At 36.5% G+C, this 20,330-nt stretch overlaps 1 protein-coding gene and 1 non-coding gene across 2 annotated transcripts; one reads left to right on the top strand and one right to left on the bottom strand.

The window, feature by feature from the left end:
* Positions 1–2,127: 2,127 nt before the first annotated feature.
* Positions 2,128–3,499, top strand: LOC127135289 (expansin-A18). Its single transcript, XM_051062036.1, has 3 exons — positions 2,128–2,341; positions 2,535–2,850; positions 2,990–3,499. Exons 1-3 carry the CDS (start codon positions 2,176–2,178, stop codon positions 3,300–3,302), a joined length of 795 nt encoding a protein of 264 aa, XP_050917993.1. The 5' UTR covers positions 2,128–2,175; the 3' UTR covers positions 3,303–3,499.
* A 7,629-nt stretch (positions 3,500–11,128) lies between these two features.
* LOC127077045 (small nucleolar RNA R71) lies at positions 11,129–11,235 on the bottom strand. The gene has a single exon (XR_007787032.1). It is a non-coding gene; the product is annotated as a small nucleolar RNA R71 (small nucleolar RNA).
* Positions 11,236–20,330: the final 9,095 nt, after the last annotated feature.

The following is a 20,330-nucleotide window of genomic DNA, read 5'->3' as shown; positions in this document are numbered from 1 at the left end:
TTCATGGTTATCTTGTTCAAAACTTCGGCTCGGCTCAGAGGTTAGTCAGTTCAAAACTCCAGTTTGATTCAAGATAAGTCTGTATAAAATCTCGATTTAGCTTGGGGACTAACCGCTTTATGTTTGTGTTAGGAAGGAAGATTAATTACTTTAATTTGAAACTTGTTTGGTTGGACGTTAGTTTGAAACTTCATTTTTTCTAGTATAAGGGGGTTCAAGATTTTAACCTACTAAAAACTTTTAAGTATTACTGGATACTCTTAAGATCAAATTTTGGGGACATGATTAGGTCTTCTTGGCCGAAACTGTATAATTCTTTGGTATTATTTCTCTTACCATTAACTCTTTATTTTCCGCTGCTATTTCTAAAACGTTTTTATCAAAATATTTTTAAACTCTAAAAATGATAATAATATGTTTTCAAACTATCCTTTATCTAAACCCCAAAATTCACCCCCTCTTATGTGTGGAGTCATATGTCCAATAGTTTCATGAAGCAGAAAGTGCAGTTTACATTGCAAATGTTATGGACGTGTTGAATGATATCAAAGAAAGGTATTTACTAGGGGACAAAGTTCGTGTTGCAAATTTGTACCAAGACATTTCCAATTTCAAACAAGGAGCTTTAAGAGTTTCTGAGTATTGAACTGAGATGTCGGTTATGTAGGAAGAACTTGATCAATTCATACAAATGTCGCAGTGTACATGTTCAAATGTTTGTGTTTGTGTAACTATGCACAACACAATATTGTTCAAGAATGAAGACAAAACCATATAATTTTTTGTGGGATCGAATGAACAATATCAAAATGTTAGATCTAAGTAATGTTGAGATGCCTTTTTCAACCATCAATAAAGTTCTTTAGATGATTTTAAAGAAGAAAAGAAAGATAATTATGATGTAAATGCATTGTCAAATGTTAAGAATGAAGAAAGTGATTGGCTAATGCATTTGAGAGTAATGGAGGAAACTCGTGGCTTTGGAAGAGGTTGAGGACATGATGTTTATCAAGGAGGAAGAGGTCGAGGGAACTTTTTCAAAGAAAAAGTTTACACATATTGTGGTAAGAATGATCACACTATTGATATATATGTTTTTGAATGCATGGTTATCCACCCAATTGGGGTTTCGATAGAGGAATATGAAAACAACTATTGTTTAAGGCCGACTAAACGATCCAACAAGAAAAAATGATCTATCAAGATTGGCCAAACATCATAAGCTTAATTAAAAATATCTTTATAGGAGATCGATGAATAGATAGATGGCAAAACTAGAACAATGGTGGATTCAGACTACTCGTTCTTCATCAATAATTGAATTCAATTTGACGATCTTTTGTATTCCACGTCAGATCAATTCTTAGATGACATATATGTTTTCATTCATTGTAAATTACGTATCTTTAACTTTACTGAATTGGATGTTGGAGTGTTAATTTTGTAGGCACTCCTCCACTCTACCGTACCAAAGATATGCATTAGCATATAAGCAGAACTTCATATAAACATGTCATCAATCTTTTGTTCTGCACCGGATTAGCTACCATGATTTTTTTTTACGTTACTCCTAATTTGATTGTTATGTACAAAATAGTTTTGCACAGAAAAATATAATTTGATATTTTGAGTTTTGTTGGGGGTAGAGGGAGGTGTCGGGGTTACACTTACAAAGTCTCATCTCCTTAATGTAAGTTCAATTTCATGGGCTTCTATGCACTTTTTGAATATCCAATTCATTTTGAAATGTTACTACTCATTTAACAACATGCACATACTGATATATGGCATGATTATAGGGGGGACGAAGTCTTTTCTTGACTAAACAAAGTTTATTTTTAGAAACATGTTGGCACGACTTTATTGTTCTGATAAGAACACGACTCTTTTTTTTCTCCTTGTATAATCAATACAGGAATGATATAATATTCCCGGATCATTGTCTGTGTTACCACATCATTGGCTAACAATATTGTTTCAAGACAACAACATAAAAATAAACAAACAACATCAGTAATATTGTTGACTTGGAAAGATAGAGACACAATAGTGGAAATCACGTAGGCTAGTTCTTCCAATTAGTGACGTCCTACATTAATTGGAAGTTATATATAAGAATACATGAATGAGCACATCCAATTAATTGCATTCATTAATCTATCCATAACCTCAACAATGGCTGCAATTCATCAATATTGTAGCTTGTTGAATACAATTACAATTACATTGATGCTCACAATTATCGCAAAACCAGTAGTAGTATCAGCCACATTTCAACCAAGTCCATGGACTTTTGCTAATGCCACATTTTACGGCGACGAGACGGCTTCCGCCACCATGGGTAAGTTGTAAAATATTCACTACTAACATCATATATAAATTTTTGATTATTGTAATAGTAGTTTAGTATAAAATATAACAGGGGCGAATAAGCATATCTATGATCAGATATCTATGCACAATTATCAGATGAATTGACTTTAAATTGACTTGTTTTTTCGTGGTAACTAAATTTTTCTTATGATTTTATAAAGGAGGAGCATGTGGGTATGGAAATTTGTTTGTGAACGGGTATGGGACAGACACAGCAGCATTGAGTTCAACATTGTTCAATAATGGGTATGCATGTGGGACTTGTTATCAAATAAAATGTGTCCAATCGAAGTTCTGTAACACCAACGTGCCTTACACTACAGTCACTGCCACCAATCTTTGCCCTCCTAATTGGTCTCAAGCCTCTGATAATGGAGGATGGTGCAACCCACCACGTTCACATTTTGATATGTCTAAACCTGCCTTCATGAAAATCGCAGAGTGGAAGGCCGGTATCATCCCTATTATGTATCGCAGGTAATAATTAATTATGTTTTTTATTTTTATTTTTTATCTCATATATAGTCATAAATACCTGAACTACGTACCAGATATTTATTTATGAATATTGTATTTATAATGTGATTTGTTGATTAAAAATTTATCGATATCTCAGAGTACCTTGTGCGAGAAAACAAGGATTTCGATTCTCTTTTCAAGGAAATGGGTATTGGTTATTAGTGTACGTGATGAATGTGGGAGGTGGAGGAGATATAGCCAACATGTGGGTGAAAGGAAGCAGGACAGGGTGGATTAGAATGAGCCACAATTGGGGTGCTTCTTACCAAGCATTTGCAACACTTGGTGGCCAAACACTTTCTTTCAAGATTACTTCTTACACAACCAAAGAAACTATATTTGCATGGAATGTTGCTCCTTCTAACTGGCGTGCTGGATTAACCTATTCTACTCCTATAAATTTCCATTGAAGTGTTGTATAAAATGTCACCATGAGGCTCATCCTTTTCATTATTTGTTTCAATGCACCACGGTTATTTGTATCTTGTGATGAATTTTCCATTAAAGAAGTAGATTGTTATTGTCAAGAGAGTTTTTTTTTTTTGTTAGTTTTACAAGGCCGAAATGTAAACCCGATATAATTAAGAAACTAATCGTTATGCACTCATACTATCAATTTTTTTTAAGGTGTGCGTTCAGTCAAACCACATTATTCTCTTAAATAATAATTTTTTTTATGTTGTTATTATAGTTGTTTGTTATTTTATACAATTTTATATATATAAAAAGTTTATATAAATAGTAAAAATAATCCTCTTAAAAATTTATTTATTGTTCTAAGAGACACAACATTGTTATGCATGAGCCTTTGAACTCTCTGTAAAAGATCCACTGTTTCTGGTGCTACAAAACCAAAAATATTAGAGGCAAATGGTATGAAAGCATGTTGATTGTCAGAACACCTTTTCTCATGCTTGACCACTTTGTTTGAAGCGACCTTGAGAGTTGTCTATTCCATAGTAAAACCTCCAGTCCTCAGTCCCACTAGTGGGGAAACCCCAATCAAGTATATACATGTATGTTTTTCTCCTACCCGCCCATACACCAAAACATTTGCTGGCCTAAGAGTCGATCTCCCCTCCTATGGGTCAGTCAAGAAATTCACAGACGCCTCTTTCTTCACAGATATCCTAGGACGCCTAAAGATATCAAATATGACATCTCAAACAAAGTCGTGTCAATATTTGAATCCTGAAAGTTCTTTGCAATGAATGATGTGTTCCCCAAATGTATCCAACCACACCTTGCGGAAAACAGGGCAAACCTCATCTTCAAGAAATAAGGGAATCATAAGCCGATATTTAAGAATAATACGATACTCTACCGAGGACATATGTTGGCCTAGACCGTCAATATGGATAACAAGAGAAATCTTGAGCATGTGCTGCTTGTAAACAACCAAAAAATGATTTCTATCTTGTGGTCATGTCAAACTTTACATCCATGTCTTGAAAACTTTTACTAAAAATGACATTTTCCAAAACATGTTGTGCTTTATGAGGGACACTATCCTTTCTAGTAAAATGACTAAGGTCAAAATCTAGAACCGCAACACTATGACCATCAAAAACTCTGTCGATATCAAGGTACATACCATATATCCTACTATATCTCAATATATGATCATGTAACACACAAGATTGGTCGCTAGAAGCCACAAACATATATGAGGTAGCCTCTATTACCGAGTACAAACCCAATCCCATAACTCTAATATGTAAAGAAGCCACCGTCCATTGAAGGTCCCCAAAAAAAGGACCTCCACCAACCATGATGTCTTCAACCGTCCTTCACAACTCTTTATCAAACCAAATACTTGCTTTCTCCACATGATTAGGCTGACATGTTCTAAGGCCAAAAAAAATTGTTGATACCCATGCAAGAACGAAGTAGAAGAAAATCGCTATGAGAATTCCTTTGTTGTGGTAGAAGATGCATTAGCTCAACAACTCTGACCGCTCTCTTCATGGACAACCCCTCGATAAAGCTTTCATCTCGACTAATAGTCCCTCAAAGAAACTTCATATCCAACATCTACCTTCTAATGCATGAAGTAAACAACTCTGCACAAAGTTTACTATCATCATATGAAGGTCAAAAGATCTCATTTTTATGAATATTCAATTCGAGACATAATCTTGGACCAATATATAGAATGATGTCAAGGGATTTAGCCACCCCCTATAAATCCTATATAATTGTCCCATCTTTAAGACACCATGCATGAAGAAGAAGCTTACATTTGTCACTGACTTGATGAATAAGTGGATGTAACATAAGGACAAAAAGGAGTGGTCCTAACGGGTCACTTTATTGCACTCCAGCGACTGGCATAATATGCTCATCCTCAAGGTATAACCTTGCTGCCTGACCATAGAGAAACTCAACCCACAAGAAAATAGATGGGCATCTCACCCTCATCTTTCGCAGAATGTTTGGTCGATCTACCAAGTTAAAAGCATCGGTGAAATCTACCATGAACGTAGTGAAAGAGCCATCTCCATGTCGCTTGCCTTATACCTTGTTGGCACTATGCAAAATGGCCTTAGCACCACCCGATACCCCGACCCCAAACTAGAAGTCATTGAGATATTCCACATTCTTACTGGCCCATTTAATTGTAACCTTGGATACAAACTACTTCCAAATATAAGCCACATAAATTGGTCATATCCCACCATCAGGCTTCAATAACGACTTCAGAGGTACTGAGGCAACAAACCCTCTTAAACTCATCTGGAATCTCCTTCCCAACCATAGGTTAACCACTAGAGTGATTAATGCACATAAGAGATCTCTAGACACAATAAAACCTTCTCCATACAGTGCATCCAATAAATGTTGAGCTCGTAAACCATCTCTACCACATGAAGCCCCTTTGAAGAGTGAACTAATGCACTCGAAGACAATATCAACTTCATCTACTAGAGGAGCTTCAGAGAACAAAGTGGTCGACATTATAAGGGGTTATACCATATGACGCCAACACTTTCACAAATGCTATGCAGTGACCATCTACAACCTTATGAAGGCATTTATTGACGTTAAAGCTCACCTTTGCATCTTTCTCCTCAATATGAACTTCTTCATGGCCCAACTTATCTTGCTCAGAGATGCCTAACATACTATAAATTAACTAGGGAAAGACCATTTTCATCCCTCAATGAGGTTAATCACTCCAAAATGTAATATTGTTGCGAAACTTTCTAATTCCTAGACCTGCGATATCGCCTATTATAAGGCTTGACCACTTGTAAAGTGCAACGAAGAAGAAGTAACAATCAAACCCAAGCACATATAGACCTCGGCTCAACAACCACCTTGAGGAGCACATCTTTCAATACATGAGAGAAAGAAAGATGCCACTTAAGAGATATACTTTTTACAGTAAAGATGATTGTTGTGAATACTCACTCTAACAACCTTACGTCTAATACAACCCTCATTTACATCAAAGTTATCAGAGTCTGTTGTGGATAGTTTTACAATATCCATAACGTGACTTCTGACCTCTGATCTCTTAAATTAATCTTTAAAACAATAAAATTTTGAAGAATGATACTAGATTGAAGACATATGCAACTAGACATCAAAACTCCCAGATACTCATATAGCCTAGAACAGTACTTTAAAAGTAGTCGATAAAAGTAGATTTTGTTAGTTATAAATAATTAGTAATTTGTCCAACTAGTCTTAGTTGGTATATAATTATGCTAATTGGCTTTAATCAAATTAGAGATGACACTCCAGAATAAAAACCTCTCTGACTCAAACTTGCATAATCCGTTGTTAAATGATACAAGTTCCTTGCTTTTCAGAACACATATCTTTATGTTATCACCACCTTATGCCCCACCAGTGTCCTTTAATCTAATTTCTCCAGCAACGTCTTTGAATATTCGAAAAACAATTTATAATTGTGTCGAAATGACAAAGTTTAGTAGAATTTAATGACTCTCAATAGTAATTAATTTTTTTGTAAATATTTCTGCTGAGAAAGATTTTGGTTTCTGGATTATGGGTTTGTTAATTACTTCTTCCGTCTCAAAATAAAAAAATTGTTTTACATATATTTTAAAAAAATTGAATAATTAAATTTAACAATTTTACAAAATTATTATTAAAATATTGGTTTTTATAAATGTATAGTATGATGTAATAGCTTCAAAATAGTGTAGACAATATTTATTAGGAATAAAGTTGATAAAAATTAATTAATATTCCATTGAAAACATAAAGAACTTTTATTTTGAGACAAATTTCTTTAATTAGAAAGATTTTTATTTTGAGATACATGAAATACTACAAACATAGAAACCTAAGAAGTCAAACTATTAACATAAAAAATACATAAGAAAATAAAATAAAAAAAATAAAGTATGTTTGATTGATAAAATATCATTAAAAATTTAGAAGTATGATATTTATATAAGAAACTATTCTATTGGACATAACACATAACACAATGACCTATAGAAAATGTTACATCATTTGATTATTTACGTAGGTAGTGCGTAATTCACTACTACAATAAATAATTTCACCTCGAACGCAAACGAGATATAATCTTGGTTATACAGATGAGGTAACAAAGGACGATATAAAAACATGTCACTTTACCTCTCGGTTTTTGAATAATCGAGGGGAAAATGACACTGGTCATGAGTTCTATCCCCAACAACGATATTAAAATTAATAAGCTACTTTCATGTTTTCCTAACTAACATTAAATATTTTTAACAAGAATTACTAGAGAAAAGATTACGTTAAAAAACTAACCATGAAATATTTTCCTGCTCTTACTTTCATTATCATTGTTTTCAATATGTTAAGTTTAATTTTCATCACTTTGCATCCAAGAGGGATAATTGTGGCATTCACGTTTTGATTAGTTAGTGAGGATTTCACGCGGATCACTAATGTTTCATGTGGATTGATGATTTAGCAATGTCTTGACCATTGTTAATTTATAAATTGACGATAAAGATTCACTACTTAATTTTTTCATCAAATTGGTCAAAAAAAAATATGCTACTTTATCCCTCAGGTTTCAACAAAACTGAGGTAATAGATCATAAAAAAAATTAAAAATGAAAAGGTGATAAAATATAGTTGATGAGATTAGAAGACGTGTCCTCTAAATACTTTACCCATCGATTTTCAGCAAAATCGAGGTCATAAGTCAAAAACAAATTTTAAAAAATTAAAAGATGCTAAAATGTACTTGTTGAGATTCGAATACGTGTCATCTAAATACTTTATCCCTCAGTTTATCAGAAAAACCGAGGTAATATGTCGTAAAAAATATTTTAAAAAATTAAAATATGCTAAAATATAGTTGTTGGGATTCAAATGGGTGTCCTCTAAATACTTTACCACTCGATTTTCAGCTAAATTGAGGGAATATATGGTATTTTAAAAAAGAATAAATTAAAATGTGACGCGTCTATGGTTTACACCTCGATTTTTTGTTGGGTGAGGTGAAAGTTTCGTCATAAAATGTATTATTTGTAGTAGTGATTGTTTCCCACGTGGCGCCCCGTATTTGGCTAGTGTCTTGTGTAACACCCTTCTACCCCGCATGCAATTTTAACGCATAATTTAATAAAATTCACAACTGCATAGGGTGTCATGCACATCACAATAATTCCTGCTCTGTAACACGGGTTACAAAATATCACCTAACTCCTGTCATTGTCTGCTCACCTTCACTTATGGTATCATCACAACGGAATCATCACCAAATCAAATCAAGCATTTAATAATCACAATTCAGAAAATTAAATCTCATAACTTCAAACTTCATAACATCTTAACAAGAGTTGTAATGTGATAACATGAAATAATATCACATTTTTGGACTCGATTTAATTAAATTATATTATTATTTGATTCGATTTATTTCATATTATTCGATATTACTTGGTATTTTCCTTCTATTTATTTCAGGTAACACTATTTGAAGCATACGTGAAAAAAAAAAAGAAAATGAGGTGCAAAAAGAGGATGAAAAGAAATCCACTAAAGCCCAGCCCACAACTACAAGGAGAGGCGCTATGATGCTGTGACGATCGTCACACAAGGTGTGACGAGCGTCACGCCCCCTGCTAAGTGTTACGAGCGTAACACATGGTGTGACGAGCGTCACCCCCCATTCCTATATTTTTGGCTTTGACGCGTAACAGAAGCACGTTCACCTATTCTCCCGCTTGACTCGTTGAAACGTGAGGAAACCTATTGAAGGGACTTTGGAAGAAACGATTATTTTAAGGATGGATATAAATAGGACCAATTATGGAACCCTGGAGGTCTCTCTCAATTTTCCAGTTTTCGGCACCGTGCATTATTTTTTTTCCCTGCTTTTTAATTTTCCAGCACTCTACTTTCTTAGCAATTTTTATTTCCTTTTCTTTTCTAGTTAATTTCCAAAGCATTGCATTTATTTTCTTACACACTAGTTTCTACACCGGAAACTATTGTGTAGTTTTTACTGGATCTAACCTTACGTTAGATCATAGTATTTTATTCCTTCGCCTTGATTTTACTGTCTGATCGAAGATTGTGAAGAACAAATCCAACCGGTTTGTGGTGGAGTGTTCAAGCATCGGAGTTAGAGAACAATCAAGATTTCTATTAATTTTACAGGTTCTTTAATTTATTGTTTTAATTTATATATGCTCTGCATTGTTGTTTATCTATATTGTTTGTCTGATATGGCTGTGTTTAAGCATGATAATTGTTTAGGCTTGTTTAGCATGTTCGGCTAATTAATTTAGATATCGGTATGTAAAGTAAACGGAATAAAGGAATCAAAACTAGTTGGTTTAAATTTATTTAAAAATATAGTCACTCTTTTTATGGTCTCAATTTACAGAGTTAACACCAAAGTTTTTGTACGAGAGTAAAAAGCATAAAGAAGTTAAAATCAATAGAACGACGGTTTGAGCTTTTAACTGGACAGTGTAAATTGGACACTAACTTTAAATCAGGGCGAAAACAATTTTTAGAGTTAATTAAATTCTAATCATTTTCAAAAAGTATTTTTAAAGGTTAAATGTGAGGACGAAAGTTAAACATTTAAGTTTAATCATATAATCTAAGTCAACAGAGCGAGAGTTTGAGACGAGGGTGTTTAAATGGTTAGTATTTTCTTAAAAAGAGTTTCTATAGATTCTATTGTTTTCAAAAATTGATTTTAGTTTTAACTAAATAGTGAGAGCGTACGTTAAGGTAAAATCATAGTCTATTCAACAGAGCGAGAGTTTGAGAAAAGGCTTTTAATCAATAGTGTCTAATGAAAGGACTTATTTTAAAACTAAGAAACCAACGAAGATTTGATTCCCTAATTACGACGAACTACATACCGATATCCGCTTATTTGATATTTAATCTAGATCCAATTTTAGTCTTACTATTTCCCCTAATCATCAAAGTATCATCTGCCTTAGCTTTACGAAGTAACCCTAGAAAAACGGTATATCAATTCATTAAGTCCCTGTGGGATCGATATCTTTTATTACTACGCGATTAGACTGTGCACTTGCAGTTAATACCCCAATAGACTCATAAAGTCGCGATCAAGTTTTTGGCGCCGTTGCTGGGGACTTTTATTTAGTCGATATCGTAACTCTTCTGTTACGCTGTAGAGACTAAGGCATTTTTATTTTTTTTCTTTTGTCTTTCGTTTATTTGTATGCCACACACTCGCTCACAAGGCGAACCGTACTACTTACGAATCAACGACGTTGAACGATATCTCCGAGTCTTACGACGAATTCGGGAGTATCGTGCCGCAAACAATCTTCCTCCAATCGAAATTCCTGATCTCAAAAATCTTCTTCCTTTGCCGATACCCGAGATGGCAGAACCAGCTCGTGCTCTTCGAGATTACGCCGCTCCATCACAAGATGAGCCGCATTCGAGTATTGCTCCACCCGCAATCGAAGCAAACAACTTCGAACTTAAACCTTCGCTGTTACAGGCAGTGCAACCGAATCAATTCTCTGGAAATCCTACCGAGGATCCAAACCTTCATTTATCTGTATTTGTCCAATACGCTGATACTGTTAAAGCTAATGGTGTCACTTCAGAGGCAATTCGACTTCGTCTCTTTCCTTTCTCGTTAAGAGATAAAGCTAGAAGATGGCTTCAGTCTCTTCCTTCCAACTCAGTCACCACATGGAATGAGTTGAAGAAAGTCTTTCTTGCCCGATATTTTCCTCCAAGCAAAACAGTTATGTTAAGAGCCCAGATAAATGGATTTAAACAGAAAGATAACGAGTCTCTTTTCGAAGCATGGGAAAGATACAAAGACATGATGAGACTTTATCCACACCATGGTTTAGAGGACTGGTTAGTAATTCATACCTTCTATAATGGTCTCTTATACAACACAAGATTAACAATAGACGTCGCCGCAGGTGGTGTGCTTATGGATAAACCTTACGCTGATGCTTATCAACTTATCGAAAGCATGACCCAAAATCATTATCAGTGGGGAAGCGACCGAACAATGGTAGAAAACCCTCAAACGAAAACTGGCATGTACGAGATAAGTAGCCTTGATCATGTTAATGCAAAAGTGGATGCTCTTGCCTAGAAAATTGAAAGTTTAAATGTATCACCTCCAGCCACCGTGGTTGCCGTAACTCAAAATTGCGAAGTCTGTGGAATCCAAGGTCACACTCCTACAGATTGTCAACTCCTAACAGGAATCCAAGCAGAGCAAGTGAACTATGCTCAAGGAAATCCCTACTCGCATACCTATAACTCAAACTGGAAGAACCATCCTAATTTTTCATATAAGAGTAATAATGCTTTATACGCACCAGGTCAAGCTCCCAATCAAGCCCCAGCTATACCTCCTAGATATCAAAAGTCGACCCCATCTACACCTAACAATAACGTTCCTAGGAAATCCAACTTGGAAATCATGATGGAGAACTTCATAGCTTCTCAACAGCAAACCAATAAAGAGTTCTTAAACCAGAATGTACACACTAACGAACAGATTAAACAACTAGCAAGTAAAGTAGATGCCCTGGCTACCCATAACAAAATGCTGGAAACACAAATCTCACAAGTAGCTCAACAACAAGCGCCTACTGCTGCCCCAACTGGTACATTTCCTGGACAGCCCCAACCTAACCCGAAAAGCCACGCTCATGCAATTATATTGAGAAGTGGAACAGAGGTAGAAGGACCATCTGATTCAATAATTGAAAACCAAAACTCTAAAAAGTCAACTGAGGAAGAAAATAAACCTAAGGAAAAGGAAGAGAGTAATAAGGAAATCGTAGAAAAGAAAGAACCTTATGTACCTCCACCGCCTTATAAACCACCTATCCCTTATCCTCAAAGGCTTATTAAAACCAAAGACGCGGGCCAATTTAAAAAATTTGTTGACCTACTGAAACAATTAAACGTCACAACTCCTTTCACAGAAGCTATTACACAGATGCCCTCATATGCTAAGTTCTTAAAAGAAATTCTTTCTAATAAAAGGAAACTTGAAGATAGCGAAACCGTTACACTCACTGCTGAATGTAGCGCTATAATCCAGAATATGCCTCCTAGACTTAAAGATCCTGGTAGTTTCTCTATACCCTGTCACATAGGAAAATTTGTCATAGACAAAGCTCTATGCGATTTAGGAGCCGGTATCAGTGTTATGCCCTTGTCCATATGCAAGAGACTTGAAATGGGAGAATTAAGACCAACTAAAATGTCTGTGCAATTAGCAGATCATTCCGTTAGATATCCCGTAGGAATTCTTGAAAACGTTCCCGTGCGCATAGGTCAATTCTACATCCCAACCTATTTTATAATTATGGACATAAGAGAGGATGAAGTTACACCCATTATACTGGGAAGACCATTCTTAGCAACCGCCAGTGCTATCATAGACGTAAAACGAGGGCGACTCACTTTCGAAGTAGGAGAAGAGAAAATTGAGTTCATTCTTTCCAAATTTTTGAAAGCACCTGCAATAGATGACACATGTTACTTCATGGATATCATCGACGAATGCATAAAAGAAACAGAAATAGAAAATGACAAATTGTCTGACTATCGTGTAGAAGACAGACTAAACCAATGTTTAGCAATAACACCGGATACTACGCAATGCCTTAAGAAACCAACCCTCGACCTGAAAACACTTCCCAAAAATATGAGATATGAATTCCTAGACTTAGAACTTGAGCGACCAGTGATAGTTAATGCAGACCTAGGAAAACTCGAAATCGAAAAACTCCTACATATCTTAAGAAAATATCCAACCGCACTAGGATACAACATCACCGATCTTAAAGGGATAAGTCCTTCTATTTGTATGCATCGCATCATGCTAGAAGAAGACTGTAAAACTTCTAGGGAACATCAGAGGAGATTAAACCCGATCCTGAGTGAGGTAGTGAAGAAGGAGGTAAGGAAGTTATTAGAGGCAGGTATCATATATCCTATATCCGATAGCAAATGGGTTAGTCCTGTACACGTAGTACCAAAGAAAGGAGGTATAACAGTTATCGAAAATGAAAAAGGAGAAACTATAACCAAACGAATCGAATCGGGATGGAGAATGTGCATTGACTATAGGAAACTAAACAAAGCAACCCGAAAAGATCATTTTCCTTTACCATTCATAGACCAGATGTTAGAACGATTAGCAAAGCATTCTCATTTCTGCTATCTGGACGGTTGCTCAGGCTTCTTTCAAATACCAATTCATCCTGATGACCAAGAAAAGACAACGTTCACATGTCCTTTTGGTACCTTCGCTTATCGACGAATGCCGTTTGGCTTGTGCAATGCTCCTGCAACCTTCCAAAGGTGCATGATGGCAATATTCGCCGATTTTCTCGAAAACATCATGGAAGTCTTTATGGATGACTTTTCCGTATGCGGGCAAAGTTTCGAAGAATGTCTTGAAAACCTAGAAAGAGTTCTAGAACGATGTGTAAAAGTAAACCTAGTACTTAATTGGGAAAAATGTCACTTTATGGTACAAGAAGGAATTGTTTTAGGACACATCATATCAAATAGAGGAATTGAAGTAGACAAAGCCAAAATAGAAGTAATCGAAAACCTTCAACCTCCGAAAACTGTGAGAGAAGTACGAAGCTTCTTAGGACATGCCGGTTTTTATCGACGATTTATTAAAGATTTCTCTAAAATAACTAAGCCTCTAACCAGATTATTAATGAAAGACGCTGAATTCATCTTCGACAATAAATGTTTAGAAGCATTTCAAACACTTAAACAAGCATTGATCTCCGCGCCCATAATGCAGACTCCGGATTGGAATGAACCATTCGAAATAATGTGTGACGCAAGTGACTACGCCATAGGCGCTGTTTTAGGACAACGAAAGGATAAAAAACTTCACGTCATATATTATGCAAGTAGAACTCTAGATGAAGCACAGATGAATTACGCCACGACCGAGAAAGAACTTTTGGCAGTAGTGTTTGCACTAGATAAATTTCGTTCTTACTTGGTCGGAGCAAAAATAATCGTTTACACTGACCACGCTGCCATTAAGTACCTCTTAACAAAAAAGGACGTTAAACCTAGACTCCTAAGGTGGATCTTGTTGTTACAAGAATTTGATTTGGAAATCAAAGATAAAAAAGGAACTGAAAACGTAGTAGCAGATCACCTTTCTAGACTTGAAAATCTGGAACCGGAAAGAACATCGATCAATGATGACTTCTCGTACGATAAGCTTATAGCTAATTTGGAAGAAAATAGAGTTGATGAACAAGTAGAGACCACCTTGGCTGTATGCGTTACACCATGGTACGCCGACTTTGTCAATTATTTAGCCGCCGGAATAGTTCCACTTGATTTATCCTACCAGCAAAAGAAACGATTCTTCCATGACATGAAACATTATTATTGGGACGACCCTTTACTTTTCAAAAGAGGCCCCAATGGTATTTTCCGTCGGTGTATACCTGAAGAAGAGATAGAAAGTATAATCCAACATTGTCATTCCACTCCTTATGGTGGACACGCAAGTACATCCAAGACCTGCTCTAAAATCCTACAAGCCGGTCTTTATTGGCCAAACATATGGAAGGATGTGCATGCTACTGTCAAGAAATGTGATAGATGTCAACGCACAGGAAACATATCTAGACGTGACGAGATGCCACAAAAGGGCATTTTGGAAGTAGAGATTTTCGACGTGTGGGGAATAGATTTCATGGGACCTTTTCCACCTTCTTTCGGTAATAAGTACATACTCGTAGCGGTTGACTACATATCAAAATGGATTGAAGTTATAACTTCTCCAACAAACGACACACGAGTAGTAACTAGACTCTTTAAGAATATAATCTTTCCAAGATTTGGTGTCCCAAGAATAGTAGTCAGTGATGGTGGATCACATTTCATATCTAGGATACTCGAAAAACTATTGTTTAAGTATGGTGTAAAACATCGAGTAGCGACACCTTACCATCCTCAAACCAGTGGACAAGTGGAAGTGTCTAACAGAGAAATTAAACAGATATTGGAAAAAATAGTCGCCACCTCAAGGAAAGACTGGTCATCAAAATTACCCGAAGCTCTATGGGCATATCGAACCGCTTACAAAACTCCCATAGGAACAACCTCATTTAGGCTTATTTATGGTAAATCTTGCCACCTCCCGGTAGAGTTAGAACATAAGGCCTATTGGGCTATTAAAAATTTAAATTTAAACTATAAGGCCGCTGGTGAAAAGCGAATCCTTGATATAAACGAATTAGAAGAACTTAGACAAGACGCATACGAAAATGCCAGAATCTACAAGGAAAGAACAAAAAAATGGCATGATAAGCGCATATCAAGGAAAACTTTCAAACAAGGCGATGTAGTCCTATTGTTTAACTCTAGACTTAAGTTATTCCCAGGAAAACTACGCTCTAGATGGTCAGGCCCTTTCCAAGTCACTAATGTTTTCACTAGTGGAGCTGTGGAAATTAAGGGGAAATCTATGGAAACATTTATCATAAACGGGCAACGTCTGAAACATTATCACTATGATGAAAACAATGAAGACTCGCAAGTCCTGAAATTAGACGTATTGTCTCCTAAATCTATAGATTAACATTTACTAGTTTTATGTCGAGCTTGCGACATTAAACAAAGCGCTTCATGGGAGACAACCCACAAATTTTTACTATCTTTTCTTTGATTCTTCTTTTGATTTTATTTAGTATTCCTTCTTCATTTATTTTATTTTATAAAACTTTTCTTCTTTTCTTCTTTCGACATCTGGCCAAATCCTGACTAAATTCTTGTTTTTCTTTTCTTTAGTTAACACTAACCTGATGGGACAAATTGATCGTATGGGTATCAAATTCAGAGGGAAAGCTCAGAGACAAAAATTCGAAGAACTAGTAGAGAGAGAGATGCACCCATGTTTCTATGCTGATGATTGGGCAATGACTGCCCTTGGACTAAGAGAGAGTGTCATGTATCTGCTGAGTCAAATAGGGTGGGAAACCACACCTATTCGAAGACAATTTGTTACTTACCGGAGGCTAACTCTAGAATTCCTTAGCTCCCTAATCTATCTACCAAACCATGGAAAAGGAATAAGCCGAGGTTTCATTCAGTTCAGGATGTTCAATATGGAGTATTAATTTAACATTCAAGACTTTACTAACCTTTTAGGGTTCCCTACCTCTTTTGATACATTCACCATGAGCCAAGAAGACCTGTTTGAATATAGAGAGCTTGAACATTTTTGGGGAAGTTTGACGGGTAATGACGACCCTGAGGAACATGAGTTTCTTTCTGGAAACATACATAACCCAGCTTTTCGCTATTTCCACAAGATCCTAGCACACACTCTTTTTGGGAAGAAATCAAACATTACCACAGTATCACGTGATGAACTCTTCATAATATTTTGTGCTTCCCAGAACCGTCCAGTGAATGGTGCCACCTATATGTTGGCGAGTTTCGACCGCCTTATTCAAGCTGACCGTGCACCGATTCAAATAGGAGGATTGATAACCATGATTTCCAATGCTATTGGATTGCGCCAAACCATGCTTGACTTGAACCCTTTCTGTGGCATTAAGCCTATGAATATACCTTTCCTCTTCAACACTATGTTTATAGGAAACCTTGGACCTGAAGAGTTTGAACTAATAATTAATAACCAAGCTTTCTACCTATTCACCATGCCTAGTCCAATGACTAGTATCCATAACCGAAACAATTGGCTCTACAACCTGAATGGAATACCTTCCCCTGTTAGATCTGTTGAATCCATCCAAGACTATGAGATTTGTGACGACCAGATTCCTTATGCTGAGTCTGATCCACAGACACCTACTGGTTACCATGATGTTGCCTCTCCACCTCATCCTATCCCGACCGCAGAATCGGCAATACCTGATCTTAGACATCATATGCCCGGAACTGATTATAACACCGCCATTCAAGCCTTGATGTCAGAACAAGATGCCATCAGAAAAGAGTTAACTAATATGGGACATGAATTTCTGGGATACATGAGTAGTATGACAAATCAATTTTATGAGTTGCTACACTGTGTCAATTCTTTTGCTCCTCCGGCCAGAGATCCTACAAGTGGCTAGAAGTTTTTAGTTAATTAGTTTTAGTTTTAGGGAATCTATAGTTTCGTTTAACATTGTTTTAATCTTAGTATTTGTTTTTCCATGTTTTCTTTTACCTTCAAATGTTACATTATGTTTATTTTATGAAGCTATTGCATTATTGGTTAAATTTTATTTTATTTTGATTTATGCAATATCTACAATTATCAATAATGATATTTACTGTATGCTACTTACATAGCCTATTAGAGAAAAATATATATACACTATGGTGTGTAGTAGAGTAACATGCATGGCAGTTCAAAACTATAACAATAGCAAAATATAATAAACATAAACAAAACAAAATAAAAACAATAAAATAATAAAAAACAAATTATGAAGCACCCACGTAAGTGACCGTTGCAAGCTGACTGGTGTGACGAGCGTCACACAAGCCATCACGGTCGTCACGCAAGTGCATGTGACGCCCGTAACACCTTCCGTCACGAGCGTGACAGCTTCAGAATAGGTGAACGTTGGTGACCGTTGGGGACACGACCGTTACCCCCCCCCCGCCTTTTTATTTTCCCCATTCATTCACCTCTTTACTCCATCCCACTCACATTCCTCCACATTTATTTTTCTCTCACCCACTCCTCTTCCAACTTCCAAAAACTTTTCCTATAAATACCTACACTCCATTTCTCCCTAAACCACATTATTCCAACAAACCACTCTATACAAATACATTTTCATCATCTTTCCTTCTTTCAACCCACCTATCAATATGGCGGAAAACCAACAATTCGGAAATATTATCTTCCGATCCGAAGATAATAATTATCAACGGGAGCAGTTCGATCGGTTTCAACAACGAGGTGTCGTCTCTACCAGGTATCCTGATTTAAATTGTTTACAAGAATTAGGATTACTTCAAGGTGTGCAATGGATGCTTCAGCTTGCTGATTTAACCTTTCTTTGCACACACAATCAACCTACCTACCCATCATTCACCTTAGAATTTTTAAGTTCTTATTCACACACCACTCCAACCGGTGAAGACGAGTACTTAACCGGTACCGCAAATTTCCGCATGTTCAACACCGAGTACTCACTATCCCAGAACCAATTGAGTGCCATGCTACACTTCCCTGTAGAAGGCCAAGTCCACCCAAGAATCCCTCCGAACTCACAGTGGCACATAAACGCCTTCGACCTCTTTAGAAAAATATCCGGTGTGGAAACAAACAACTGGGATGTACTACTTGCTTCACACATATATAACCCAACCATCCGGTATTTTATCCGCATCCTGCAAAACACCATTTTTGGTCGACCCAACAACAGCAAAGTCAACGTGAAGGAATTATTCTTCCTCCACTGCGTCTTTGAAATGAATACAAAGGTAAACGCCGCCTCTTTCTTATTTCACCATATCCGCACCCTATGTGCTAGAGGCCGCCAATCTTTTGTGATTGGAGGATTAATAACCACCATAGCACTTGGTCTGAATCTAGGGGACCGACTTCGAAATTTACAATTTCTGCCACCGCTATTTACGGATATAAGCTATTGTCGCTCCAGCCGCTTAATCAAAAATAGGGTAGGCGGAAGGTATTATCTTATGGTGAATAACCAAGAAGTCCCAAGCGTTATTTTGCCCAACATTGCCCTCACAGATGTCACCAACCCCGACCGATTCATCTACGATCTGAATGCTCCCGAAGCTACCGAGCCTACACAAGCAAACCCGCCCCCGGACGAGTTTGAGGAAATTGAGCAAGGTGATCACGGTCCTGAACAACAGTCAGCCCCGCTTAACCCTTCCGATAATGCAACTGGTCAATCCTCCCGACGTCGTCGAAGAAGAAGGCCAGCAACTAATGATGACATCATGGATGCTATTGATGCTATGCATGCGCAGAATAACAAAGTGATGCAACTGATGCGTCAGATGCAACATCAACAGGAAGCGAGGAATGCAATAACAGACCAGCGGTTCACTGACTTGCTCAACAGGTTTGATGACTTGGAAGTACGTCAACGCTCACCGGGTCCGAGAACAAGAGGACGCAGGCAGAATTGAGCATATTTATTTAATTTTCCTTTCTTTTCGCTTTTCTTTAAAACATTGGGGACAATGTTTCACTTAAGTGTGGGGGGGGGGGGGGGGAACTTTGTTTCCGTTATGATTATTTCTCTTCCGACATTCCTCTTTCAAGTATGTTATTTTCCATTTCATTGTTATTTCCCTTTTACAAAAAAAAAAACAAAAAAAATATATAATATATTTATTTTAAGTCGAGTCCCTAGTGTGAAAATTTTGCATTATCTATTCCCCTAAATTTTCTTGAGCCATTAAAAAAAAAATTAACACTTAACACACTCGATAAGTATAAAGGTTGCTCATTTTATAAAACTTGAGTGAAATTAAGACAAAATTATTACCACCTCAACGCTCTAAAAACCTCAACATATTAGATCGGGATAAGTACCTATTATACCAACTCCTTGCACTTTTAGTCTTATAGTAACCCCAAGTAGTTTATACGAGAAGTCGGCACCATCTTAATAGCAGACTACGTGGAGAGCCGATGAATATAAGTGAATGATTCCCAAAACAACATAAAAAATTATATATATAAGGAAATGCACTAATTAAGTTAGGTGATCCTTACCAGATCATCTAATCCAAAGGTTACGGACCCTACAAAAGCATAATATGAAAGATCCATTATGAGTTGGTTCAGCAGGTATCTGGTGCTGAACTTGGTAGGGCGGACTACGGTCCGATCCCCCGCAATTTGCAATGGACTAAATAACGAAGTTATCCAACTTATGTACCAGAGCTTCTAGCTAAAAGGGGATCAGAATCAC

This window comes from Lathyrus oleraceus, chromosome 4 (assembly GCF_024323335.1).
Source record: "Lathyrus oleraceus cultivar Zhongwan6 chromosome 4, CAAS_Psat_ZW6_1.0, whole genome shotgun sequence".
Lineage (NCBI taxonomy): Eukaryota > Viridiplantae > Streptophyta > Magnoliopsida > Fabales > Fabaceae > Lathyrus > Lathyrus oleraceus.
Note: the sequence above shows the minus strand (reverse complement) of the source record. Positions and strands in the feature narration are given on the sequence as shown.